The 27,477-nt window shown below is 46.4% G+C and overlaps 1 protein-coding gene across 5 annotated transcripts in view; it reads right to left on the bottom strand.

Annotated features, from left to right (window-relative positions):
- EIF4G2 (eukaryotic translation initiation factor 4 gamma 2) overlaps window positions 1–27,477 on the bottom strand; it is a 269,529-nt gene that overhangs the window by 113,591 nt on the left and 128,461 nt on the right. For 4 of the 5 annotated variants that reach the window (XM_069223604.1, XM_069223605.1, XM_069223607.1 and 1 more), the window contains 5 exons: window positions 18,791–18,951; window positions 18,403–18,507; window positions 12,705–12,824; window positions 12,437–12,541; window positions 12,143–12,358 (listed from right to left, as the gene is read on the bottom strand). In XM_069223604.1, the coding sequence (XP_069079705.1) occupies window positions 12,143–12,358; window positions 12,437–12,541; window positions 12,705–12,824; window positions 18,403–18,507; window positions 18,791–18,951 (707 nt within the window). The remainder of the gene's footprint in view (window positions 1–12,142; window positions 12,359–12,436; window positions 12,542–12,704; window positions 12,825–18,402; window positions 18,508–18,790; window positions 18,952–27,477) is intronic. The other variant, XM_069223608.1, reaches the window with a different exon arrangement.

Genomic DNA, 27,477 nt, shown 5'->3' with positions numbered 1-27,477 from the left:
GTACTTGCAATACCTTTCGAATGAGATATTACATGTAGAATTTGAACCTGTGGTTCTTAAAATAAACTAAGAAAATATATTTTTCAATACAAAAACCTATTGGCTGGATTTGTCTCAGAGTGTGTGTACCTCATTTATTGTCTATATGTATGTACAACAAATGCTTAACACTACTCCTTGGATAAGCCTACTGCTCGACCACACTACCACAAAATAGAGCATTAGTATTATCTATTTTTACCACTATTTTACCTCTAAGGGGAACCCTTGGACTCTGTGCATGCTATTCCTTACTTTGAAATAGCACATACAGAGCCAACTTCCTACATTGGTGGATCAGCGGTGGGGTACAAGACTTTGCATTTGCTGGACTACTCAGCCAATACCTGATCACACGACAAATTCCAAAATTGTCATTAGAAATTGATTTTTGCAATTTGAAAAGTTTTCTAAATTCTTAAAAGACCTGCTAGGGCCTTGTGTTAGATCCTGTTTAGCATTTCTTTTAGAGTTTAAAAGTTTGAATTAGATTCTAGAACCAGTTGTAGATTCTTAAAAAGTATTCCAACTTTTAGAAGCAAAATGTCTAGCACAGATGTGACTGTGGTGGAACTCGACACCACACCTTACCTCCATCTTAAGATGAGGGAGCTAAGGTCACTCTGTAAAATAAAGAAAACAACAATGGGCCCCAAACCTACCAAAATACAGCTCCAGGAGCTTTTGGCAGAGTTTGAAAAGGCCAACCCCTCTGAGGGTGGCAACTCAGAGGAAGAGGATAGTGACTTGGAGGAAAATTCCCCCCTACCAGTCCTATCTAGGGAGAACAGGGTCCCTCAAACCCTGACTCCAAAAATAATAGTCAGAGATGCTGGTTCCCTCACAGGAGAGACCAACACCTCTGAAATCACTGAGGATACCCCCAGTGAAGAGGACATCCAGTTAGCCAGGATGGCCAAAAGATTGGCTTTGGAAAGACAGATCCTAGCCATAGAGAGGGAAAGACAAGAGATGGGCCTAGGACCCATCAATGGTGGCAGCAACATAAATAGGGTCAGAGATTCTCCTGACATGTTGAAAATCCCTAAAGGGATTGTAACTAAATATGAAGATGGTGATGACATCACCAAATGGTTCACAGCTTTTGAGAGGGCTTGTGTAACCAGAAAAGTGAACCGATCTCACTGGGGTGCTCTCCTTTGGGAAATGTTCACAGGAAAGTGTAGGGATAGACTCCTCACACTCTCTGGACAAGATGCAGAATCTTATGACCTCATGAAGGGTACCCTGATTGAGGGCTTTGGATGGGCTGTACAATTTATTTGTGAAAGAACACCTGTTAAGTAATTGTTTCAATGATAAACTGCATCAGCATCTGGTAGACCTAGGACCAATTTCTCCCCAAGAATTGGGAAAGAAGGCGGACCATTGGGTCAAGACAAGGGTGTCCAAGACTTCAACAGGGGGTGACCAAAAGAAAGGGGTCACAGACGCCCCAGGGGAAGGGTGATGAGACAACCAAAACTAAAAATAGTAAAGAGTCTTCTACAGGCCCCCAAAAACCTGCACAGGAGGGCGGGCCCAGAGCCTCTTCACAAAACCATGGGTACAAGGGTAAAAACTTTGATCCCAAAAAGGCCTGGTGTCATAGCTGTAAACAGCATGGACACCAAACTGGAGACAAGGCCTGTCCCAAGAAAGGTTCCACTCCAAACTCCCATCCAGGTAACACTGGTATGGCTAGTCTCCAAGTGGGATCAACAGTGTGCCCAGAGCAAATCAGGGTCCACACTGAAGCTACTCTAGTTTGAGGGTGGGGTGGATTTAGCCACACTAGCTGTCTGGCCGCCTAACATGCAAAAATACAGACAGCAACTCTTAATTAATGGGACTAGAATAGAGGGCCTGAGGGATACAGGTGCCAGTGTCACCATGGTGACAGAGAAACTGGTTTCCCCTGGCCAATACCTGACTGGAAAAACTTACACAGTCACCAACGCTGACAATCAGAGAAAAGTACATCCCATGGCAATGGTTACTTTAGAATGGGGAGGGGTCAATGGCCTGAAACAGGTGGTGGTCTCCTCAAATATCCCAGTGGACTGTCTGCTTGGAAATGACCTGGAGTCCTCAGCATGGGCTGAGGTAGAACTAAAAACCCATGCAGCAATGCTGGGTATCCCTGAACTGGTGTGTGTGAAAACAAGAGCACAGTGCAAGGCACAGGGTGAACAAGTAGAGCTGGAGTCTGGAAGAATGGCCCAGCCTACCAAGAGAACAGGAAAGTCAGTTGGGAAACCAACTGCAACACAGCAAAAGAAAGGGAACCTCTCTTCTCAGGAAGAAGTTCTGCCCTCTGAGGGAACTGAGCCTTTGGGGCTTGAACCTTATCAGGTTGAGCTCTTAGGCCCAGGGGGACCCTCAAGGGAGGAGCTGTGTAAGGGACAAGAAACCTGTCCCTCTCTTGAAGGCCTTAGGCAGCAAGCTGCTGAAGAGTCCAAGGGCAAGAAAAATGGAACACATAGGGTCTATTGGGAAGATGGACTCCTGTACACTGAGGCCAGAGACCCCAAACCTGGTGCCACTAGGAGAGTGGTAGTGCCTCAGCTGTTCAGAGGGTTCATCCTAACATTGGCCCATGACATTCCCCTTGCTGGACATTTGGGACAAACCAAGACGTGGGAGAGGTTAGTCAACCACTTCTACTGGCCCAATATGTCCAACATGGTTAAGGAGTTTTGCCTCTCCTGCCCCACCTGTCAAGCCAGTGGTAAGACAGGTGGGCATCCAAAGGCCCCCCTCATTCCACTTCCAGTGGTGGGGGTCCCCTTTGAAAGAGTGGGTGTGGACATAGTTGGTCCACTGGAACCTCCCACAGCCTCAGGAATGAAAATGTCACTTACCCAGTGTACATCTGTTCGTGGCATCGGTCGCAGTAGATTCGCATGTTCTGCAATAGCTCGCCATCTGGTGTTGGGCCGGAGTGTTACAAGTTGTTTTTCTTCGAAGAAGTCTTTCGAGTCACGGGACCGAGCGACTCCTCCTTTTGTCTCCATTGCGCATGGGCGTCGACTCCATCTTCGATTGTTTTTCCCCGCAGAGGGTGAGGTAGGAGTTGAATTGTAGTAATAGTGCCCATGCAATGGAGTGACTAAGTATGCACTTATTTAAGGTTGAGATGATACATATATAAATAATTGAAGGTAACTTCCAAACTGCTACAGGCTCCCGGGGAGGCGGGTGGGCACATGCGAATCTACTGCGACTGATGCCACGAACAGATGTACACTGGGTAAGTGACATTTTCAGTTCGATGGCATCTGTCGCTGTAGATACGCATGTTCTGCAATAGACTAGTAAGCAGTTATTTCCCCAAAAGCGGTGGATCAGCCTGTAGGAGTGGAAGTAGTCTGAAATAATGTCCTTAATACAGCTTGACCTACTGTGGCTTGTTGTGCGGATAACACGTCTACACAGTAGTGCTTGGTGAATGTGTGAGGCGTAGACCATGTGGCTGCCTTACATATTTCTTGCATTGGGATGTTTCCTAGAAAGGCCATGGTAGCACCTTTCTTTCTGGTTGAGTGTGCCTTTGGTGTAATGGGCAGCTGTCGTTTAGCTTTAAGGTAGCAGATTTGGATGCATTTAACTATCCATCTGGCTATACCTTGTTTTGAAATTGGGTTTCCTGCATGAGGTTTTTGAAATGCAATAAAGAGTTGTTTAGTCTTTCTGATGTTCTTTGTTCTGTCAATGTAATACATTAATGCTCTTTTGACATCTAATGTATGTAGTGCCCTTTCAGCTACGGTATCTGGCTGTGGAAAGAACACCGGAAGTTCCACTGTTTGATTTAGATGGAACGGTGAAATAACCTTTGGCAAAAATTTAGGATTGGTCCTTAGGACGACTTTATTTTTGTGTAGTTGTATAAAAGGTTCCTGTATAGTAAACGCCTGAATCTCGCTTACTCTTCTCAGGGAAGTAATGGCGATGAGAAATGCCACCTTCCAGGTTAGGAACTGTATGTCGCAGGAGTGCATGGGTTCAAAAGGTGGACCCATAAGTCTAGTTAGGACAACATTTAGGTTCCATGAAGGAACAGGTAGTGTTCTTGGTGGTATAATTCTCCTAAGGCCCTCCATGAATGCTTTAATGACTGGTATTTTATATAGGGAAGTTGAATAGGTAGTCTGCAGGTATGCAGATATTGCTGCAAGGTGAATCTTAATGGAAGAGAAAGCTAGGTTAGATTTTTGTAAGTGAAGCAAGTAACCCACTACATGTTCTGGAGTTGTGTGTAATGGTTGTATTTGATTAATATGGCAGTAGCAAACAAACCTCTTCCATTTACTTGCATAGCAGTGCCTGGTGGATGGCCTTCTTGCTTGTTTTATGACTTCCATACATTCTTGGGTAAGTTGTAAGTGCCCGAATTCTAGGATTTCAGGAGCCAGATTGCTAGATTCAGCGATGCTGGATCTGGGTGTCTGATCTTTTGGTTGTGCTGTGTCAACAGATCTGGCCTGTTGGGCAATTTGATGCAGGGTACCACTGATAGGTCTAGCAGCGTTGTGTACCAGGGTTGCCTTGCCCAAGTTGGTGCTATCAATATGAGTTTGAGTTTGCTTTGACTGAGTTTGTTTACCAGGTAAGGAAGGAGAGGGAGAGGAGGAAAAGCGTAAGCAAATATCCCTGACCAGTTCATCCATAGGGCATTGCCTTGGGATTGTTTGTGTGGGTATCTGGATGCGAAGTTTTGGCATTTTGCGTTCTCCCTTGTCGCAAACAAGTCTATCTGAGGTGTTCCCCAGAGTTTGAAATAAGTGTTCAGTATTTGGGGGTGAATTTCCCATTCGTGGACCTGTTGGTGATCTCGAGAGAGATTGTCTGCGAGTTGATTTTGTATCCCTGGTATAAACTGTGCAATTAGGCGAATTTGGTTGTGAATTGCCCAATGCCAAATTTTTTGTGCTAACAGGCTTAACTGCGTGGAGTGCGTCCCTCCCTGCTTGTTTAGATAATACATTGTTGTCATGTTGTCTGTTTTGACGAGAATGTATTTGTGAACTATTATTGGTTGGAAAGCTTTTAGTGCTTGAAAAACTGCAAGAAGTTCTAGGTGATTGATATGCAGTTTTGTTTGATGTACGTTCCATTGTCCTTGTATGCTGTGTTGATCGAGGTGTGCTCCCCACCCTGTCATGGAAGCATCTGTTGTTATTACGTATTGTGGCACTGGGTCTTGGAAAGGCCGCCCCTTGTTTAAATTTATGTTGTTCCACCACAGAAGCGAGAGGTAAGTTTGGCGGTCTATTAACACCAGATCTAGAAGGTGACCCTGTGCTTGAGACCACTGTGATGCTAGGCATTGTTGTAAGGGCCTTATGTGCAGTCTTGCGTTTGGGACAATGGCTATGCATGATGACATCATGCCTAGGAGTTGTAATACCATCTTTGCTTGTATCTTTTGTGTTGGATACATGCGTTGTATGATGGTGTTGAAATTTTGAATTCTTTGTGGACTTGGAGTGGCTACTCCTTTTGATGTGTCTATTATGGCTCCCAGGTATTGTTGTACCTTGCGTGGCAGAATTTTGGATTTTGTGAAATGGACGGTGAACCCTAGTTTGAAGAGGGTTTGTATGATATGATTTGTGTGATTTGAGCACTCTATTAACGAATGGGCCTTGATTAGCCAGTCGTCTAGATATGGGAACACATGTATTTGCTGCCTTCTGATGTGTGCAGCGACTACCGCTAGACATTTGGTAAAGACTCTTGGTGCGGTTGTTAATCCGAAAGGCAGTACCTTGAATTGGTAATGTATTCCTTTGAATACAAACCTTAGGTATTTCCTGTGCGATGGGTGTATTGGTATATGGAAATAAGCATCCTTGAGGTCTAAAGTTGCCATGTAGTCGTGCAGCTTTAGCAATGGCAATACTTCTTGTAGTGTGACCATGTGGAAGTGGTCTGATTTGATGAAAGTGTTGACTACTCTGAGGTCTAGGATTGGTCTCAGTGTTTTGTCCTTCTTTGGTATCAGAAAGTACAGTGAGTAAACTCCTGTGTTTATTTGTGTGTTTGGCACTAATTCGATTGCATTCTTTTGCAATAGTGCCTGCACTTCTATCTCTAGGAGATTGGAATGGTGTGTTGTTAAATTTTGTGCTTTTGGTGGTATGTTTGGAGGGAACTGTAGAAATTCTATGCAGTAACCATGTTGGATAATTGCTAGAACCCAAGTGTCTGTAGTGATTTTCTCCCATGCTCTGTAATAATGACCTATTCGTCCCCCCACTGGTGTTGTGTGGAGGGGGTGAGTGACATGTGAGTCACTGTTTAGTAGTAGGGGTTTTGGGGCTTTGGAATCTTCCTCTATTTCTAGGGAATTGCCCTCCTCTATATTGTCCCCGAAAACCTCCTCTATACTGTCCTTGGTAACTGGACGGTGTGGCTTGTGAGGTGCTGGCTTGTGTGCTTTGACCCCGAAACCCCCCTCGAAAGGGCGTTTTACGGAATGAGCTGTAATTCCCTCTGCTCTGCGGGGAGTAGAGTGCGCCCATGGCTTTGGCAGTGTCCGTATCTTTTTTGAGTTTCTCAATCGCTGTGTCCACTTCTGGACCGAACAGTTCTTTTTCATTAAAAGGCATATTGAGAACTGCTTGTTGAATCTCTGGTTTAAATCCAGACGTTCGGAGCCATGCATGCCTTCTGATAGTTACAGATGTATTAATTGTCCGTGCAGCTGTATCTGCAGCGTCCATGGAGGAGCGGATCTGGTTGTTGGAGATGGCCTGTCCCTCCTCAACCACTTGTTTTGCCCTATTTTGGAAGTCTTTGGGCAGATGTTCAATGAGATGTTGCATCTCGTCCCAGTGGGCTCTGTCATAGCGCGCAAGTAGTGCCTGGGAGTTCGCGATGCGCCACTGGTTTGCAGCTTGTGCTGCGACTCTCTTACCAGCTGCATCAAACTTGCGGCTTTCTTTATCTGGGGGTGGTGTATCTCCAGATGTGTGAGAGTTGGCCCTTTTCCTAGCTGCTCCTACAACAACAGAGTCTGGTGGCAGCTGTGTTGTGATGAAAGCCGGGTCCGTAGGAGGCGGCTTATACTTTTTTTCCACCCTTGGTGTGATTGCCCTACTTTTGACCGGGTCCTTAAATATGTCTTTTGCGTGCCGGAGCATACCAGGGAGCATAGGCAGGCTTTGGTAGGAGCTGTGGGTGGAGGAGAGTGTGTTGAACAAGAAATCATCCTCGACCTGTTCTGAGTGGAGGCTTACGTTGTGAAATTGTGCTGCTCTAGCCACCACCTGAGAGTACGCGGTGCTGTCTTCTGGTGGAGATGGTTTTGTAGGGTATGCCTCTGGGCTGTTATCTGACACTGGGGCGTCGTATAGGTCCCATGCGTCCTGGTCTTGGTCACCCTGGCTCATGGTGGTGTGAGCTGGGGAGTGTGATGGCGTTTGTGCTGGTGAAACGTTAATCACGGGCGGAGGAGAGGGTGGTGGTGTAACTCTTTTCACCACTTTTGGTTGTGGTGCTTGTTCCGTCTGGAACTCCAACCTTCTCTTTCTCCTAATGGGGGGAAGGGTGCTTATTTTTCCTGTCCCCTGCTGAATGAAGATACGCTTTTGCGTATGGTCCGCATCAGTTGCTTGTAGCTCTTCCTCAAACCTATGCTTCTGCATTTGGGAGGTTAGCGAGTGCTCTTCTGTATAAGAGCCTGAAGCTGGGTCGCTTGCAGTTTGTTTCGGCATCGAAACTTTGTCTGCGTGTTTTTTCGGCTCCGAGGTGACTTTTTTCCTTTTCGGGGCCGAAACCTCTCGGCGTCGATCTGTTTCGGTGCCGCTGTCTCGGCGTCGAGCCGTGTCCACACCGGCATCTCGGTGTCGAGGCTTGTCTCCAGCACTTTCTCGGTCCCGAGAAGGCTGCGTGCCGGTGTCTCGACCGGAGTCGGACGATCTCGGCACTGTTTGGGCCTTTTTCGGTGCCGACGGTCGGTCACCGATTTTATGGGTTGAGCCATGGCCTGGTGGCAGTGGCGTCCCCTGGGCCTTGTAAATGTTTCTTTGTGTGGTTTTCGACGTCTTACTCACGGTTTGTGTATCGTCGAATCCTTCGGAGTCTGAGTCTTGGATCGAGAAGGTACCTTCCTCTTCCTGTTCCTCGAACTCCCGTCGGGCTGTCGGTGCGGACGCCATTTGAAGTCTTCTGGCTCGACGGTCTCGGAGTGTTTTTCGGGACCGGAACGCACGACAGGCCTCGCAGGTGTCTTCGCTGTGCTCAGGTGACAGGCACAGGTTGCAGACCAAGTGTTGGTCTGTGTAGGGGTATTTATTGTGGCATTTGGGGCAGAAACGGAACGGGGTCCGTTCCATCGGCGTTCCTCAGCACGCGGTCGGGCCGACCAGGCCCCGACGGAGGATCGAAAAACTACCCCGAAGGGCACCGGAGCTCTTCGATCTTCGATGCGGTGTTGAATCTAAGTACGCCGATCCCGAACGCAACAATACCGACGAAAATCTTCCGAAATTAACTATTTTTTCTGTTCCGAAACTCGGAGCGACAGGAACACGTCCGAACCCGATGGCGGAAAAAAAACAATCGAAGATGGAGTCGACGCCCATGCGCAATGGAGACAAAAGGAGGAGTCACTCGGTCCCGTGACTCGAAAGACTTCTTCGAAGAAAAACAACTTGTAACACTCCGGCCCAACACCAGATGGCGAGCTATTGCAGAACATGCGTATCTACAGCGACAGATGCCATCGAACATATATTTTTCTATATAAAAACCTACTGGCCTGGAATTTAAGTGTGTGTTCCTCATTTATTGCCTGTGTGTACAACAAATGCTTAACACTACCCTCTGATAAGCCTACTGCTGGACCACACTACCACAAAATAGAGCATTAGAATTTTCTTTTTGCCACTATCTTACCTCTAAGGGGAACCCTTAGGCTCTGTGCATGCAATTTTACTTTGAAATAGTATTTACAGAGCCAACCTCCTACAAATAGGTTTTTATATTGAAAAATATATTTTCTTAGTTTATTTTAAGAACCACAGGTTCAAGATTTACAGTTAATACTTTAAATGTAAGGTACTTCACTTAGATACTTTAGGAACTTTGAATGAAAGCAATATCACAGTCTTTGTAAAAATGGTAAGCTCTTTTCAAAGTGGACCCAGTGCAAAAAAAAAAAAAAAAAAAACAGTTCCTGGGGGAGGTAAGTAAAGGTTAGTTTTGAAGGCAAGTAAACCACTTACAAGTCTCAAGTTTGGGGCATAGGCAACCCCAAAGTTACCACACCAGCAGCTCAGGTCAAAGAGGTACCCAAAACACATAGGCACCTATGGGGAACAGGGGTGCTTCACCTGGGCTAGGCCAAGGGTCGCCTGGGGGTTGCTCCTGCACTGGAGTTCGGTTCCTTCAGGTCCTGGGGGCTGAAGTGTTGGTTCCAGGCGTCGGGTCCCTTGTTACAGGCAGTTGTGGTCAGGAGGAGCCTCTGCAGGCGTAGCTGTGGAGGCTTGGGGGGGTCTCTGGTTACTCACGGGCTCGCAGTCGCCGGTGAGTCCTCCGAGGTGTTGGTTTTCTGCAGGTTGAGCGGGGCGTCTGGTGCAGAGTGGAAAGTCTCACGCTTCCGGCGGGAAACGTGAAGTCTTTAAAGTGGTTTCTTTGTTCCAAAGAAGTTGCAGGTTTTTGAACAGGACCGCTGTTCACAGGAGTTTCTTGGTCCTGGGGGTCAGGGCAGTCCTCAGACTTCAGAGGTCGCTGGTCCCAGTCGGATGCATCGCTGGAGCAGGTTTTCGAACTTGGACAGTCCGGTAGGGCTGGGGCCAAATCAGTTGTCTCCCTTCTCCTCTGCAGGCTTGTAGGTCGGCAGTCCATTCTTCAGGTTGCAGGAATCTGATTTCCTAGGTTCTGGAGTGCCCCTAAATACTGAATTTAGGGATGTGTTTAGGCCTGGGAGGGCAGTAGCCAATGGCTACTGTCCTTGAGGGTGGCTACACCCTCTTTGTGCCTCCTCCCTGAGGGGAGAGGGGGGGGGGGGGCACATCCTATTCCTATTGGGTGAATCCTCCAAAATCAAGATGGATGATTTCTAAAGCCAGGGGTCACCTCAGGGGCTGTCCTGACTGGTGGGCGGCAACTCCTTGTTTTTCTCATTATCTACCCTGGATTTGCTGCCAAAAGTGGGGGCTGGCATCTCCACTTGCTGGAGTGCCCTGGGGCATTGTAACACGAAGCCTGAGCCTTTGAGACTCACTGCTAGGTGTTAGTTCCTGCAGGGGAGAGGTGTGAAGCACCTCCACCCATAGCAGGCTTTGTTTCTGGCCTCAGAGGGCACAAAGGCCCTCACCACATGGGGTCAGAAACTCGTCTCAGCAGCAGGCTGGCACAGACCAGTCAGCCCTGCACTGAACAATTGGGTAAAATACAGGAGGCATCTCTAAGATGCCCTCTGTGTGCATTTTAATAAATCCCAAACTGGCATCAGTGTGGGTTTATTATTCTGAGAAGTTTGATACCAAACTTCGCAGTATTCAGTGTAGCCATTATGGAGCTGTGGAGTTCGTTTTTGACAAACTCCCAGACCATATACGTAATGTGGCCACACTGTACTTACAATGTCTAAGAATAGACTTAGACACTGTAGGGGCATATTGCTCATGCAGCTATGCCCTCACCTGTGGTACAGTGCACCAGCCTTAGGGCTGTAAGGCCTGCTAGAGGGGTGACTTACCTATGCCACAGGCAGCATTGTGTGTGCATGGCATCCTGAGGGGGATGCCATGTCGACTTTGCCTTTTTCTCCCCACCAACACACACAATCTGCATTGGCAGTGTGCATGTGTTAGGTGAGGGGTCCCTTAGGGTTGCACAACATATGCTGCAGCTCTTAAGGACCTTCCTTTGTCACAGGGCCTTTGGTACCACTGGTACCTTTTACAAGGGACTTGTGTGACAGGGGTGTGCCAATTGTGGAAACAATGGTACATTTTAGGTGAAAGAACACTGGTGAAGGGGCCTGGTTAGCAGCATCCCAGCACACTTCTCAGTCAAATCAGCATCAGTATCAGGCAAAAAGTGGGGGGTAACTGCAAAAGGGAGCCATTTCCTTACACCAATTTAGAAGGGAGAGAGCATAATCACTGGGGTCCTGGTTAGCAGGACCCCAGTGAACACAAACACTTGACAGGCAGAAAATGGGGATAACAGTGTCAAGTTGAGGGTAGTTTCCTACAAATGCCGTTCACATTCCACTTTAGTATATGGTTTGGCCCGTCCCTAAAACCCTCACTATCTCCTGTTCCTTTTACCAAGGACTATTGCTTTTCTATGCTACTGCTAATGTGCATATAATAGTGTTTACTTACCTCCAGTTGGGGTATTTCCTAGACAGTATCACTATTTAAAGTACTTTATTTTTATAACACTGGTTCTTTCATGTGTGGTAAGTTGGTATGTGACTATAGTGGCATTGCATAAGCTTTGCATTTCTCCTACATCAATCTTGACCTCTCATCCACACCTACCTCTAGAGAGAGCTGGCTTCCTAGACACTGTCTACACTTCACTAATAGGGTATACCTGGAATAGGGTGAAAACACCATAGGTGCTCACCACACCAGGCCAGCTTCCTACACGGCGCTCAAGATATGCTGGAAAATTCCAGATCCAGTATGGAGTTTGGGGATATTCACAAGTTGAGGAATCTGCAGTTAGAATTATCCATCCATCATAAATGTCAAGTATTCATAGTAAACACGTTTTCCGAAAATTTCAATTTCACCATGTGTTTCAGAGCTACCGAGATTCTTGATAGTCTATTGCAAGACCATTTAAAAAATTTAAAAAATAATGGCCAGAGTAGCATGAGCTTCATGCAACCACTTAGCTCACTTACAGGCTGTTTGAGTCGAGTAGGACTCCTCAAATTATAAAAGCATCTCAACAGAAATTGGGGAAAGTACATTTAAAAAAAAAAAAAAAGACAGAAAATCCTAATTGAACAATAAACCTTTCAGGCCACTGGTTTAAATTTGGGACACTTCCAAAATATTAATGTTAACGTTTACATTGTAAAATTATAAGACAAGAACTCAAAGATTGAAATTAAAAAAGGGTTTACCTGCATGAAATTGTCACTAGTTGCTATTCCTTCCTGTCGTAATACACCAATTAAAGAACTAGCTTTCTCTTTATCCTCATCTGATCGGTCCAGTGAATGAAGAATTATTTGACTCAACATGTCTGGGATGAAGTGTTTCGGAGCTCTCATTTCCTTCACGCTGCTGAGAACATCATTTGCGTTTTCATTTTTTAAGAACGCAGTTACAATAGCATCCTAAAAATATTAAATTAAAATAAGTAATAACACTAGAGGGAAACAAAGAAGCTGAAGAAGCACTTTTATGAAACTTACTGTCATTTTGACTAGCTCTTCTTTTGATGGGGGTGGCTTTTTGATGCTCTTTGCAGGTTTCTCCTGAATAGGGGGGGGATTTGTTTTGAGGCCAAGCTGAGGAGTCTAAGAGAAAAGAATTTAATTATAGTATGATTTCATAAACTAAATATAATCCACTCAAAAATGAATCCTCTGAAATGTATAAGAAACTTGAGTCAATGTAGTATCAGTTTAGAATATGTAAATATTTCCTCTTTAAAGTATCAATACCTTAAGAGATTCTTACCTGCCCCAAAGGTGGTGTCTGTGTGCGTGGTGGCTGTGCACTTGGTGGAATCATGGTCAGCTGGGGCTTTGGCACTTGATTTTTACTAATTAGGAAAGACTGAGCAGGTCGCAGGCTGATCTGTAACCAAAGAGATATTTGAAAAATGGTTTATGCACATCAAGGCACCTAAGACTACTACTTACACCCACCCCTTCCCCCCCCCCCCCCCAACAACCCCACCTTTCAGGTATGAAATTCCATTGGGGTGAATCCATGACTGACCTGGTCTAGTCAAAGCTCTTTAACAGACTTGCTTCCAGACCATATGAGGCACAGAACAAGTATCAACTCTGCAGGCAACAGATCAAAACCTCCGTTTTTTTGGTGGGTTTCTAGATGGGTGGGTTGGGGGGGTGGGGGAAGGGGGTCATGCTAAGCTTTTATTTGGGGGGGCATGGTTGTCACCCTTGCGCACCATGGTCCGAGGCAGATACAGATTACCTGCACTATTCACAGGTCATACAAGGCTAGACAAGGAACCCACATTAAGGGGAGGTTGGGATGACTTTGGGCCTACAATACATTCACTCTAAAATCACTGCCAGACTCCATGTGGAATCAAGAGCAGCCAACATTCTCAAGCAAGTAGGGACTTTAGCAGGCCCAGTCAATAGACAAATGCAGTATATAAAAAAAGAAAATGGAAAAAAAATAATCCACAAGCCATGCCTCTAGTGTATCCTCAAACTTAAGACCAAGGATCATGCAGCATATTTTCTGCTTCATAGTTTGACCTCCCAAATCAGATAACTCTAGGTACTCTGTGTAAATTTCAGATTAGACTAGCTTTCCAGATAAACAAGTCGGCACTCCCATCGGAGAAGTGCTCCTGCCCTGTGCCACATTTTGCTGAAGCATTAAATGATAGGTCACACAGACAAATCAGACTGATCGAAGGGAATGCTGCCTTCACTCGATTCAAGATGGACATGATTTGTGGACGGGCCTGAACAAATACTAGCAGACTGCCATTACCACCCTGCACAATGTACCTCACATGCTGCAGTAATAACCCATGGGGGAAGGCAAAAGTAACAGTTCACCTGTAACCCTAGTTCTCTCGTAGGGGAATCTATTAAAGTCAAGCAGTTGACTAGTTCTGCCCAAGTGCAAAATTCCAGAGCACTTATTTACATAGTAGATTTACAGCTAAGAAACCATTCCTTCTCTCGCGGGAGATCTCCGATGGTAGTCATAAGCATTTGAAAAGAATAGCAAGCCCATCCCCTATAAAAGTGGCGGAAACAGAAGAGAGAAGATTGGACTAAGCAAATAAATTCCTGAGGGAAGCTTGTCCTACTGGAGCATCTGCCCTACTATCTGTGTCCAAACAGAAGTGTTTGTTGAATGTGGGAACAGATCTCAATGTAGCTGCCATACAAATTTCAGCAATAGTGACATTCATCAAAGCAGTTGTAGCGGCTTTGCCCCTTGTAGAATGGGATTTAGGTTCTGCTGACAAAGGCTTGTTAGCCTTTTGGTAACAGAAAAGTATGCAGCATGCTATCCAGCGTGAGGATTCTGAAAAGTGGGTAAAGAAATTGACATGAAAATCAGAAAAAATTTTGGGAAGAAATTTCAGATGGGTTCTGAGAACTACCTTGGTATAGTGGAAAACTTATCACACACCTAGATTTTACTAACTACAAGCTGATGTAATAGGTACTAGGAAAGCTGCTTTCCAAGACAGATGCTGTAGGACTACCCTCTGATAAGCCTAACTGCTCGACCACACTACCACAAAATAGAGCATTAGAATGATCTACTTTTGCCACTATCTTACCTCTAAGGGGAACCCTTGGACTCTGCACGCTATCTCTTTGAGATAATATATAAAAAGCCAACTTCCTACGGTATCAAACAACTCAGATTAATACATCCAAACTGATCCCCAGACCTGCTGATAGCAGATGGCCTCCTCTTTGCAAACCCCCACTCATGGAGGAAGCAAATGCAGGAAACCACACAAAAGGTAGAAGTGACCACACTGATCATGCACCACACCCCTACAGGCTTGCAGGCCAAGTGGACCCTTCATTTCTTCCATCTTGGAACGGAGGAAAATAGCCAAGTAGGTTTAGGGAAGTGACCCTTCCCACAGGAAGTGTTCACTGTAGTGGGTGTAGCCACCCAAGGCTAAGTATCCCATTGGACGCTATCAGGTTTCCCCCTAAAGCACCCACTAAATCCAGTATTTAGTTGTCTCCCCTAGACCTAGAAAACAGATTTGAAAAGGATTCTAAGAAAAGAAGACCAGCACCAAAAGACGACCACAGCAAGAGAACTGAGAACCTGCTGCACACAAAAAAAGGCGCCAAACCCTGCCTGCTGCACCCAAGACCCGAAAATCGCCACTCTGGAGGAGCTGGACACAGGATGACCAAGAAACCCAGGGGATTTCCAGGCTTCAAGAATCATCTCAGATCTCTCTCCTGAGTGGAGGCACCACTCAAGAAAATCAAGGATCCTGCAAAGGACCAACAAAACAGTGATGGTCACTTCACTGACTGGACGATATCCCACCAGCTGAACCTGAAGGCACACCGTTGACTGCCCGGATGTGACCCACAACTGTGCCTAGTTTGGTGGCACTGCACCCTCTATTGGCAGAGTAATGCCAATACCCTGGGTACTGGTCAGCTGACGTCTGACCAGCAGAAAACCAGCTCCCCAGAGGCGAAAAAGGATTAGGAGCAAGCCCCAGTCGAAGAACTTTAGGAACACCCTGGGCCTCAGACCAGAGCGTCCCTGTTGTCTTAAGTAGACCTCGTGACTCACCTCCTGCTCCAAAGGACTCCGTTGCGCGCAGTTTCTGGACCTCCAACTCTCCCTGCACCTGGCTGCCCTGGGCCTTTCATTGCAGGATCTGCTGTGTGACCCCCCCCCCCCCAGGTCCCCAACCCTTGCGACCTCAACAGCCCAAAGCGACCTCAAGGAACTCTTTAAATCTGCAAATCAGCTCCTTTTCCAGGTGGCCCTGTGCCAAGAAGCTCTCCAATGCTGCTCCTGCCAGAACCGGGAGATGCCCGAGCTGGCCCAGTGTGCCCACCATCTGCTGCAACCACACTGCAAGAGGAGAGACTGGTAACTCAACTGTGTGATTTTTACTGCTTTTTTAAAAGGTGACACTGCATGGATTCCAATGGTGCGTAATTACGCACAGACAGACTATCTTTGCTTAAACTTCAAAGTCATAACTTGAAAAGTACTTAACGTATGCCAAAGATCTTGGTCCTAAAATGTATACAAAAGTCTAAGGATTTTCATAAATTCCAGTCTTGGGTTACTCATTGAGTGTGTAGGGTGCATGACTGGATTTGTGAGCACAGCAAATGCTTAGCACATCTCCTAGATTAGCTTAACTGTTCGGCCAACACTTAGTGCGTCTTGAGATGTGCAGCCACTACAGCCATGCACTTTGAGAAGGTTCTGGGGGCTGATTTGAGGCCAAACGTCAAAACTTAGTATTGATAATAATGGCCCTGCCCCACTACAAACCTCAGGAACTTGCAGTGTTTCTTGGAGGGTAAATCCAATGCAATGTCAACATTTGAAAGTTTTCCTCAAATTCATTTGTAGGGTGTTTTTAAGCCCAAAATGGGCCTGTACTCGTTCTTTTTTTATTCACTAGAAAATATATGGAATAAATCCAGATCCCCATTGTTTGTGGGGGAATGACCTCCACAGCATTCTTCTGACGCAAGATGTTGGCTTCCTTCCAAAGCACGGGCAAATGATTGTTGGAGGACTTGTGAATCTGAGAATTCATTTTGAACATCGAGCACCCAGGAATCTTTTGTAATGTTTTGCCACTGCCAGACAGTGTAAGATGCTTCCACCTACTGGAGTGGGTAAATGAAGATTAATTGTTTAGCCCCTGTTTTTCCACCTTGGGTGGGTTGCTGTGAAGGACGCCCTCTAGATTGTCTTCGCTGGTGGTGCTGTTGTCGGAAAGGGTGCTGCTGCTGAGTCTGCTGCTGACTTTGGTACTAATGAGGAGCTTGAACCCTCTGAGGATAAAAACAGTACTGGTAAGACCTGAACGGACATCTGTTCTTTTCTTTCAAGACTGACCACTCTTAAAGCTTCCATCTCAACCTTCATGCAAGCCATTTTGCTGTTCATGTGGCTGCCAAAGACGGTAGATCCTGAAAAGGAAAGGTTTATGATCCGTTATTGTGAACAGGACTCTAAAGAGGTGAGTCCGAGCCAAGAGTGACATCTCAAGGCAATACAATGACATGAGCCGCTAACCAGGACAATCAGCTGCCAAACTGATTATTTCGTTGGCACCACGAGTCCTTCATTTACTATTTCCAGAATGTCTTGTCTCAAATCCCTAGGTAGGTCATCTGCAAATTGCTGATAGATTCCCAGCGAGCTCTATCATACCTACCCAGGAGAGCAGTGGCACTGGCAGCCTTCATGGTTGTTGCAGCTGTATTACACACCTTGTGCCCTACGGAATCCATTTTTCTGCTCTCTGTATCAGAAGGTACAGGAGCAGGAGTTGTGGCATAAAGCTTCTTTGCAGATTGGATGACTACGGAGTCAGGAGGTGGATCGGCTCTTAGGAACATGGGATTTTGTTCTGAAGGCCTGGTTTTCTTTTGGAGCCTTGAAGGAGCCTGTTTTGTGGTTGCTGGAGTAAGGAAAAGCTCCATGGCAGGTTCCACTAGTCCTGGTACTAGTGGACACAGTGGCATTGATGCCGATCCTTTGAGTGTCTCAAAGATAACGGATTTTGTAGGAACCAACATCTGTATATTTAGTTTGGCCGCTCCCCTTACCAAAAACTCCTGGAAGGTGGATGTGTCATTCACTGGCGAAACTAGTCTGTGGTGTCTCAGTCAAAGTCGCTGAATAATGCCTTGTTGACAAAGAGGAGGAAGTTGCATGAAGCCAGAAAGGCAGAGATCAGTGCTCCAGGATCCAGTCACCAGATAACAGAAAAAGAACTGAGGCTACTGCCACAAGCAGTGCATAGGATACTGGCATTCTGTGCAGCCTTAAAGGCACAGTCACTGTTTTCCACTCACATAATAGCAGCCCATTGGGCTACACTGCCTTTTTATTCTTGGTCTCTTACTTTGCCAGAAAAAGAGTTTGCGAAGGATATTTGAGGTCTGGTGTAAACATTTACCTTAAATTATACATTTATAAGGGTGTTAACCCTTTTTTGTAAGTATAATCTGAGGAATTACACCACTGTAGCCTCTATGCCTCAGCTGTATATTCTGTTCTGAAGTGTCTCTGCACGCTTTCCTTAAGCAAGGTGAGCGTCTACACTTAACTATGTAAGAAATGCTCCAGGATACTGCACATGGGTGGAACTATTCAAATGCTTAGGACTCAACGGAGATCCCCCTCCGAGAACCCTGGTTCAAGGCCTGCATGGACTTCTATTCACTAACCCTGCAGTTGCCATATGGGATGAGTGGACACTGTTCACCATCAATTCAAATGGGAGGTCAACAATGGATACACCCAAATCTAATTACCACAAAAACATGACAAATATTCCTATGTAGTTTACAAGAATATTTAAAATTACAAGCGATTATAGGGTGGTGGGGCCAGATGAGAAAGACTAGCTAGGAAATGCAATTTCTAGCTTTGAAACAGGAATTTCTCTGAAGTAAATTTATTTAAGTACCTCATCTGCATTTAGCTGCCCCTTCTTGATAAAACGAGGTGGCATATCCTTGGACTGTCCTTGCTGAGATAATAGCCCCTGATTTTGGAAGAGCTGGCTTTGCCCCTGTTTGAAAAGTATCAAATTACACAAACTGAAAATTTGAATCAAGCTTCTGGTTTCATTCAAAGGTCATTACATAACTGAACGTTTATGCAACATGCCTCATGTTTAGTACTTATGACATTATATAGGCTCTAAGGAAGTTATACAATTAAATTTGTGGTGTAATAATCAGCAAACAGATTAATACATCATATGGTTTAGTGTTTTTCAATTAACATTTTAATGTTATAGGTACACATACATTAGCAAATTGATACGTTCATTTAGAGGAAACTTCATTTACCTGGTTTTTCATAAATGACTTCAGTCCCATTTCTCCAAACTGAGATTGAGCAGGAGGAATATGCCCTCCGTGGCCATTGAAAAGTTGACTTGAACGATGGCGTCCCATAGTGGGTGAAAATCTGTCTTGAATAACCCCCGGACCAGTACCAATCCCACTACCTAGAATTGTACAAAAGATTAAACAAACTTTTTTTAAAAACATAGGAAAAGTAGTTAACATATGGTGTTTATCGCAATCTTTGAGCAAACTTTTATGGGGTACACATTAGCCTCAATATTCCTGTAGGAGGTTGGCTCAGATTGTGTGGCACCCTATAATCAGTCCAGACACCCCTTAGTGATAGTGAATTGGTGTCCAGAGAGCAGAGGCTCTCTAGGGGTAGCTTCAGAGAGCAGCTAAAGTTTATCCAGGAGGAATGTAAAGAACTTGCAGTACCCACAGTAGTCCGACAGTAACTCGCAAGAAAGAACCAAGTGTTGAAAGTATAAAGGATTCTTTATTATAGCACTAGTAAACAACTTGTATAGCTCCCTTTGGAGAGATTACTTACAACTGTACATATAAAACAGCTTTCAGAAATAGTGTAGGAAGTTGGCTCTGTATGTGCTATTTCAAAGTAAGGAATAGCATGCACAGAGTCCAAGGGTTCCCCTTAGAGGTAAAATAGTGGTAAAAATAGATAATACTAATGCTCTATTTTGTGGTAGTGTGGTCGAGCAGTAGGCTTATCCAAGGAGTAGTGTTAAGCATTTGTTGTACATACACATAGACAATAAATGAGGTACACACACTCAGAGACAAATCCAGCCAATAGGTTTTTATATAGAAAAATATCTTTTCTTAGTTTATTTTAAGAACCACAGGTTCAAATTCTACATGTAATAGCTCATTCGAAAGGTATTGCAGGTAAGTACTTTAGGAACTTCAAATCATCAAAATTGCATGTATACTTTTCAAGTTATTCACAAATAGCTGTTTTAAAAGTGGACACTTAGTGCAATTTTCACAGTTCCTAGGGGAGGTAAGTATTTGTTAGTTTTACCAGGTAAGTAAGACACTTACAGGGTTCAGTTCTTGGTCCAAGGTAGCCCACCGTTGGGGGTTCAGAGCAACCCCAAAGTCACCACACCAGCAGCTCAGGGCCGGTCAGGTGCAGAGTTCAAAGTGGTGCCCAAAACACATAGGCTAGAATGGAGAGAAGGGGGTGCCCCGGTTCCGGTCTGCTTGCAGGTAAGTACCCGCGTCTTCGGAGGGCAGACCAGGGGGGTTTTGTAGGGCACCGGGGGGGACACAAGTCCACACAGAAATTTCACCCTCAGCGGCGCGGGGGCGGCCGGGTGCAGTGTAGAAACAAGCGTCGGGTTCGCAATGTTAGTCTATGAGAGATCTCGGGATCTCTTCAGCGCTGCAGGCAGGCAAGGGGGGGGTTCCTCGGGGAAACCTCCACTTGGGCAAGGGAGAGGGACTCCTGGGGGTCGCTTCTCCAGTGAAAGTCCGGTCCTTCAGGTCCTGGGGGCTGCGGGTGCAGGGTCTCTCCCAGGCGTCGGGACTTTAGATTCAAAGAGTCGCGGTCAGGGGAAGCCTCGGGATTCCCTCTGCAGGCGGCGCTGTGGGGGCTCAGGGGGGACAGGTTTTGGTACTCACAGTATCAGAGTAGTCCTGGGGTCCCTCCTGAGGTGTTGGATCGCCACCAGCCGAGTCGGGGTCGCCGGGTGCAGTGTTGCAAGTCTCACGCTTCTTGCGGGGAGCTTGCAGGGTTCTTTAAAGCTGCTGGAAACAAAGTTGCAGCTTTTCTTGGAGCAGGTCCGCTGTCCTCGGGAGTTTCTTGTCTTTTCGAAGCAGGGGCAGTCCTCAGAGGATGTCGAGGTCGCTGGTCCCTTTGGAAGGCGTCGCTGGAGCAGGATCTTTGGAAGGCAGGAGACAGGCCGGTGAGTTTCTGGAGCCAAGGCAGTTGTCGTCTTCTGGTCTTCCGCTGCAGGGGTTTCAGCTAGGCAGTCCTTCTTCTTGTAGTTGCAGGAATCTAATCTTCTAGGGTTCAGGGTAGCCCTTAAATACTAAATTTAAGGGCGTGTTTAGGTCTGGGGGGTTAGTAGCCAATGGCTACTAGCCCTGAGGGTGGGTACACCCTCTTTGTGCCTCCTCCCAAGGGGAGGGGGTCACAATCCTAACCCTATTGGGGGAATCCTCCATCTGCAAGATGGAGGATTTCTAAAAGTTAGAGTCACCTCAGCTCAGGACACCTTAGGGGCTGTCCTGACTGGCCAGTGACTCCTCCTTGTTATTCTCATTATTTTCTCCGGCCTTGCCGCCAAAAGTGGGGCCTGGCCGGAGGGGGCGGGCAACTCCACTAGCTGGAGTGTCCTGCTGGGTTGGCACAAAGGAGGTGAGCCTTTGAGGCTCACCGCCAGGTGTGACAATTCCTGCCTGGGAGAGGTGTTAGCATCTCCACCCAGTGCAGGCTTTGTTACTGGCCTCAGAGTGACAAAGGCACTCTCCCCATGGGGCCAGCAACATGTCTCGGTTTGTGGCAGGCTGCTAGAACTAGTCAGCCTACACAGATAGTCGGTTAAGTTTCAGGGGGCACCTCTAAGGTGCCCTCTGTGGTGTATTTTACAATAAAATGTACACTGGCATCAGTGTGCATTTATTGTGCTGAGAAGTTTGATACCAAACTTCCCAGTTTTCAGTGTAGCCATTATGGTGCTGTGGAGTTCGTGTTTGACAGACTCCCAGACCATATACTCTTATGGCTACCCTGCACTTACAATGTCTAAGGTTTTGTTTAGACACTGTAGGGGTACCATGCTCATGCACTGGTACCCTCACCTATGGTATAGTACACCCTGCCTTAGGGCTGTAAGGCCTGCTAGAGGGGTGTCTTACCTATACTGCATAGGCAGTGAGAGGCTGGCATGGCACCCTGAGGGGAGTGCCATGTCGACTTACTCGTTTTGTCCTCACTAGCACACACAAGCTGGCAAGCGGTGTGTCTGTGCTGAGTGAGAGGTCTCCAGGGTGGCATAAGACATGCTGCATCCCTTAGAGACCTTCCTTGGCATCAGGGCCCTTGGTACTAGAAGTACCAGTTACAAGGGACTTATCTGGATGCCAGGGTCTGCCAATTGTGGATACAAAAGTACAGGTTAGGGAAAGAACACTGGTGCTGGGGCCTGGTTAGCAGGCCTCAGCACACTTTCAATTGTAAACATAGCATCAGCAAAGGCAAAAAGTCAGGGGGCAACCATGCCAAGGAGGCATTTCCTTACACAACCCCCCCCCAAACGAAAGAGGATGAGACTAACCTTTCCCAAGAGAGTCTTCATTTTCTAAGTGGAAGAACCTGGAAAGGCCATCTGCATTGGCATGGGCAGTCCCAGGTCTGTGTTCCACTATAAAGTCCATTCCCTGTAGGGAGATGGACCACCTCAACAGTTTAGGATTTTCACCTTTCATTTGCATCAGCCATTTGAGAGGTCTGTGGTCGGTTTGAACTAGGAAGTGAGTCCCAAAGAGGTATGGTCTCAGCTTCTTCAGGGACCAAACCACAGCAAAGGCCTCCCTCTCAATGGCACTCCAACGCTGCTCCCTGGGGAGTAACCTCCTGCTAATGAAAGCAACAGGCTGGTCAAGGCCATCATCATTTGTTTGGGACAAAACTGCCCCTATCCCATGTTCAGAGGCATCAGTCTGCACAATGAACTGCTTAGAATAATCTGGAGCTTTGAGAACTGGTGCTGAGCACATTGCCTGTTTCAGGGTGTCAAAGGCCTGTTGGCAGTCCACAGTCCAGTTCACTTTCTTGGGCATTTTCTTGGAGGTGAGCTCAGTGAGGGCTGTCACAATGGATCCATATCCCTTCACAAACCTCCTGTAGTACCCAGTCAAGCCAAGGAATGCCCTGACTTGAGTCTGGGTTTTTGGAGCTACCCAGTCCAGAATAGTCTGGATCTTGGGTTGGAGTGGCTGAACTTGGCCTCCACCTACAAGGTGTCCCAAATAAACCACAGTTCCCTGCCCTATCTGGCATTTGGATGCCTTGATAGAGAGGCCTGCAGATTGCAGAGCCTTCAAAACCTTCCTCAGGTGGACCAGGTGATCCTGCCAGGTGGAGCTAAAGACAGCAATATCATCAAGATAAGCTGTGCTAAAGGACTCCAAGCCAGCAAGGACTTGATTCACCAACCTTTGGAAGGTGGCAGGGGCATTCTTTAAACCAAAGGGCATAACAGTAAACTGATAATGCCCATCAGGTGTGGAGAATGCTGTCTTTTCTTTTGCTCCAGGTGCCATTTTTATTTGCCAGTACCCTGCTGTCAAGTCAAAGGTACTTAGGAATTTGGCAGCACCTAATTTATCAATGAGCTCATCAGCTCTTGGAATTGGATGAGCATCTGTCTTGGTGACAGAATTGAGCCCTCTGTAGTCCACACAAAACCTCATCTCTTTCTTTCCATCTGTGGTGTGAGGTTTGGGGACTAAGACCACTGGGCTAGCCCAGGGGCTGTCAGAGCGCTCAATGACTCCCAATTCCAGCATCTTGTGGACTTCCACCTTGATGCTTTCCTTAACATGGTCAGACTGTCTAAAGATTTTGTTCTTGACAGGCATGCTGTCTCCTGTGTCCACATCATGGGTACACAGGTGTGTCTGACCAGGGGTTAAGGAGAAGAGTTCAGGAAACTGTTGTAGGACTCTCCTACAATCAGCTTGCTGTTGGCCAGAGAGGGTGTCTGAGTAGATCACTCCATCTACTGTACCATCTTTTGGGTCTGATGACAGAAGATCAGGGAGAGGTTCACTCTCTGCCTCCTGATCCTCATCTGTTACCATCAACAGATTGACATCAGCCCTGTCGTGGAAGAGCTTAAGGCGGTTTACATGGATCACCCTTTTGGGGCTCCTGCTTGTGCCCAGGTCCACCAAGTAGGTGACCTGACTCTTCCTCTCTAGTACTGGGTAAGGGCCACTCCATTTGTCCTGGAGTGCCCTGGGAGCCACAGGCTCCAGAACCCAGACTTTCTGCCCTGGTTGGAACTCAACCAGTGCAGCCTTTTGGTCATACCAAAACTTCTGGAGCTGTTGGCTGGCCTCAAGGTTTTTGGTTGCCTTTTCCATGTACTCTGCCATTCTAGAGCGAAGGCCAAGTACATAGTCCACTATGTCCTGTTTAGGCTCATGGAGAGGTCTCTCCCAGCCTTCTTTAACAAGGGCAAGTGGTCCCCTTACAGGATGACCAAACAGAAGTTCAAAGGGTGAGAACCCTACTCCCTTCTGTGGTACCTCCCTGTAAGCGAAAAGCAGACATGGCAGGAGGACATCCCATCTCCTTTTGAGTTTTTCTGGGAGCCCCATGATCATGCCTTTTAATGTCTTGTTGAATCTCTCAACCAAGCCATTAGTTTGTGGATGGTATGGTGTAGTGAATTTATAAGTCACTCCACACTCATTCCACATGTGCTTTAGGTATGCTGACATGAAGTTGGTACCTCTGTCAGACACCACCTCCTTAGGGAAACCCACTCTGGTAAAGATACCAATGAGGGCCTTGGCTACTGCAGGGGCAGTAGTTGACCTAAGGGGAATAGCTTCAGGATACCTGGTAGCATGATCCACTACTACCAGGATATACATATTTCCTGAGGCTGTGGGAGGTTCCAGTGGACCAACTATGTCCACACCCACTCTTTCAAAGGGCACCCCCACCACTGGAAGTGGAATGAGGGGGGCCTTTGGATGCCCACCTGTCTTACCACTGGCTTGACAGGTGGGGCAGGAGAGGCAAAACTCCTTAACCATGTTGGACATATTGGGCCAGTAGAAGTGGTTGACTAACCTCTCCCACGTCTTGGTTTGTCCCAAATGTCCAGCAAGGGGAATGTCATGGGCCAATGTTAGGATGAACTCTCTGAACAGCTGAGGCACTACCACTCTCCTAGTGGCACCAGGTTTGGGGTCTCTGGCCTCAGTGTACAGGAGCCCATCTTCCCAATAGACCCTATGTGTTCCATTTTTCTTGCCTTTGGACTCTTCAGCAGCTTGCTGCCTAAGGCCTTCAAGAGAGGGACAGGTTTCTTGTCCCTTACACAGCTCTTCCCTTGAGGGTCCCCCTGGGCCTAAGAGCTCAACCTGATAAGGTTCAAGCTCCAAAGGCTCAGTTCCCTCAGAGGGCAGAACTTCTTCCTGAGAAGAGAGGTTCCCTTTCTTTTGCTGTGTTGCAGTTGGTTTCCCAACTGACTTTCCTGTTCTCTTGGTAGGCTGGGCCATTTTTCCAGACTCCAGCTCTACTTTTTCACCCTGTGCCTTGCATTGTGCTCTCGTTTTCACACACACCAGTTCAGGGATACCCAGCATTGCTGCATGGGTTTTTAGCTCTACCTCAGCCCATGCTGAGGACTCCAGGTCATTTCCAAGCAGACAGTCCACTGGGATATTTGAGGAGACCACCACCTGTTTCAGGCCATTGACCCCTCCCCATTCTAAAGTAACCATTGCCATGGGATGTACTTTTCTCTGATTGTCAGCGTTGGTGACTGTGTAAGTTTTTCCAGTCAGGTATTGGCCAGGGGAAACCAGTTTCTCTGTCACCATGGTGACACTGGCACCTGTATCCCTCAGGCCCTCTATTCTAGTCCCATTAATTAAGAGTTGCTGTCTGTATTTTTGCATGTTAGGCGGCCAGACAGCTAGTGTGGCTAAATCCACCCCACCCTCAGAAACTAGAGTAGCTTCAGTGTGGACCCTGATTTGCTCTGGGCACACTGTTGATCCCACTTGGAGACTAGCCATACCAGTGTTACCTGGATGGGAGTTTGGAGTGGAACCTTTCTTGGGACAGGCCTTGTCTCCAGTTTGGTGTCCATGCTGTTTACAGCTATGACACCAGGCCTTTTTGGGATCAAAGTTTTTACCCTTGTACCCATTGTTTTGTGAAGAGGCTCTGGGCCCACCCTCCTGTGCAGGTTTTTGGGGGCCTGTAGAAGACTCTTTACTATTTTTAGTTTTGGTTGTCTCATCACCCTTCTGCTGGGGAGTCTTTGTGACCCCTTTCTTTTGGTCACCCCCTGTTGAAGTCTTGGACACCCTTGTCTTGACCCAATGGTCCGCCTTCTTTCCCAATTCTTGGGGAGAAATTGGTCCTAGGTCTACCAGATGCTGATGCAGTTTATCATTGAAACAATTACTTAACAGGTGTTCTTTCACAAATAAATTGTACAGCCCATCATAATTACTTACACCACTGCCTTGAATCCAACCATCTAGTGTTTTCACTGAGTAGTCAACAAAGTCAACCCAGGTCTGGCTCGAGGATTTTTGAGCCCCCCTGAACCTAATCCTGTACTCCTCAGTGGAGAATCCAAAGCCCTCAATCAGGGTACCCTTCATGAGGTCATAAGATTCTGCATCTTGTCCAGAGAGTGTGAGGAGTCTATCCCTACACTTTCCTGTGAACATTTCCCAAAGGAGAGCACCCCAGTGAGATCTGTTCACTTTTCTGGTTACACAAGCCCTCTCAAAAGCTGTGAACCATTTGGTGATGTCATCACCATCTTCATATTTAGTTACAATCCCTTTAGGGATTTTCAACATGTCAGGAGAATCTCTGACCCTATTTAAGTTGCTGCCACCATTGATGGGTCCTAGGCCCATCTCTTGTCTTTCCCTCTCTATGGCTAGGATCTGTCTTTCCAAAGCCAATCTTTTGGCCATCCTGGCTAACTGGATGTCCTCTTCACTGGGGTTATCCTCAGTGATTTCAGAGGTGTTGGTCTCTCCTGTGAGGGAACCAGCATCTCTGACTATTATTTTTGGAGTCAGGGTTTGAGGGACCCTGTTCTCCCTAGATAGGACTGGTAGGGGGGAATTGTCCTCCAAGTCACTATCCTCTTCCTCTGAGTTGCCACCCTCAGAGGGGTTGGCCTTTTCAAACTCTGCCAAAAGCTCCTGGAGCTGTATTTTGGTAGGTTTGGGGCCCATTGTTATTTTCTTTAGTTTACAGAGTGACCTTAGCTCTCTCATCTGTAGATGGAGGTAAGGTGTGGTGTCGAGTTCCACCACATTCACATCTGTGCTAGACATTATGCTTCTAAAAGTTGGAATACTTTTTAAGAAACTAAAACTGGTTCTAGAATCTAATTCAAACTTTTACCAAACTTTTAAACTCTAAAAGAAATGCTAAACAGGATCTAACACAAGGCCCTAGCAGGTCTTTTAAGAATTTAGAAAACTTTTCAAATTGCAAAAATCAATTTCTAATGACAATTTTGGAATTTGTCGTGTGATCAGGTATTGGCTGAGTAGTCCAGCAAATGCAAAGTCTTGTACCCCACCGCTGATCCACCAATGTAGGAAGTTGGCTCTGTATGTGCTATTTCAAAGTAAGGAATAGCATGCACAGAGTCCAAGGGTTCCCCTTAGAGGTAAAATAGTGGTAAAAATAGATAATACTAATGCTCTATTTTGTGGTAGTGTGGTCGAGCAGTAGGCTTATCCAAGGAGTAGTGTTAAGCATTTGTTGTACATACACATAGACAATAAATGAGGTACACACACTCAGAGACAAATCCAGCCAATAGGTTTTTATATAGAAAAATATCTTTTCTTAGTTTATTTTAAGAACCACAGGTTCAAATTCTACATGTAATAGCTCATTCGAAAGGTATTGCAGGTAAGTACTTTAGGAACTT

This window comes from Pleurodeles waltl, chromosome 3_1 (assembly GCF_031143425.1).
Source record: "Pleurodeles waltl isolate 20211129_DDA chromosome 3_1, aPleWal1.hap1.20221129, whole genome shotgun sequence".
NCBI classification, from domain to species: domain Eukaryota; kingdom Metazoa; phylum Chordata; class Amphibia; order Caudata; family Salamandridae; genus Pleurodeles; species Pleurodeles waltl.
This window is presented reverse-complemented; position numbering and strand designations above follow the sequence as displayed.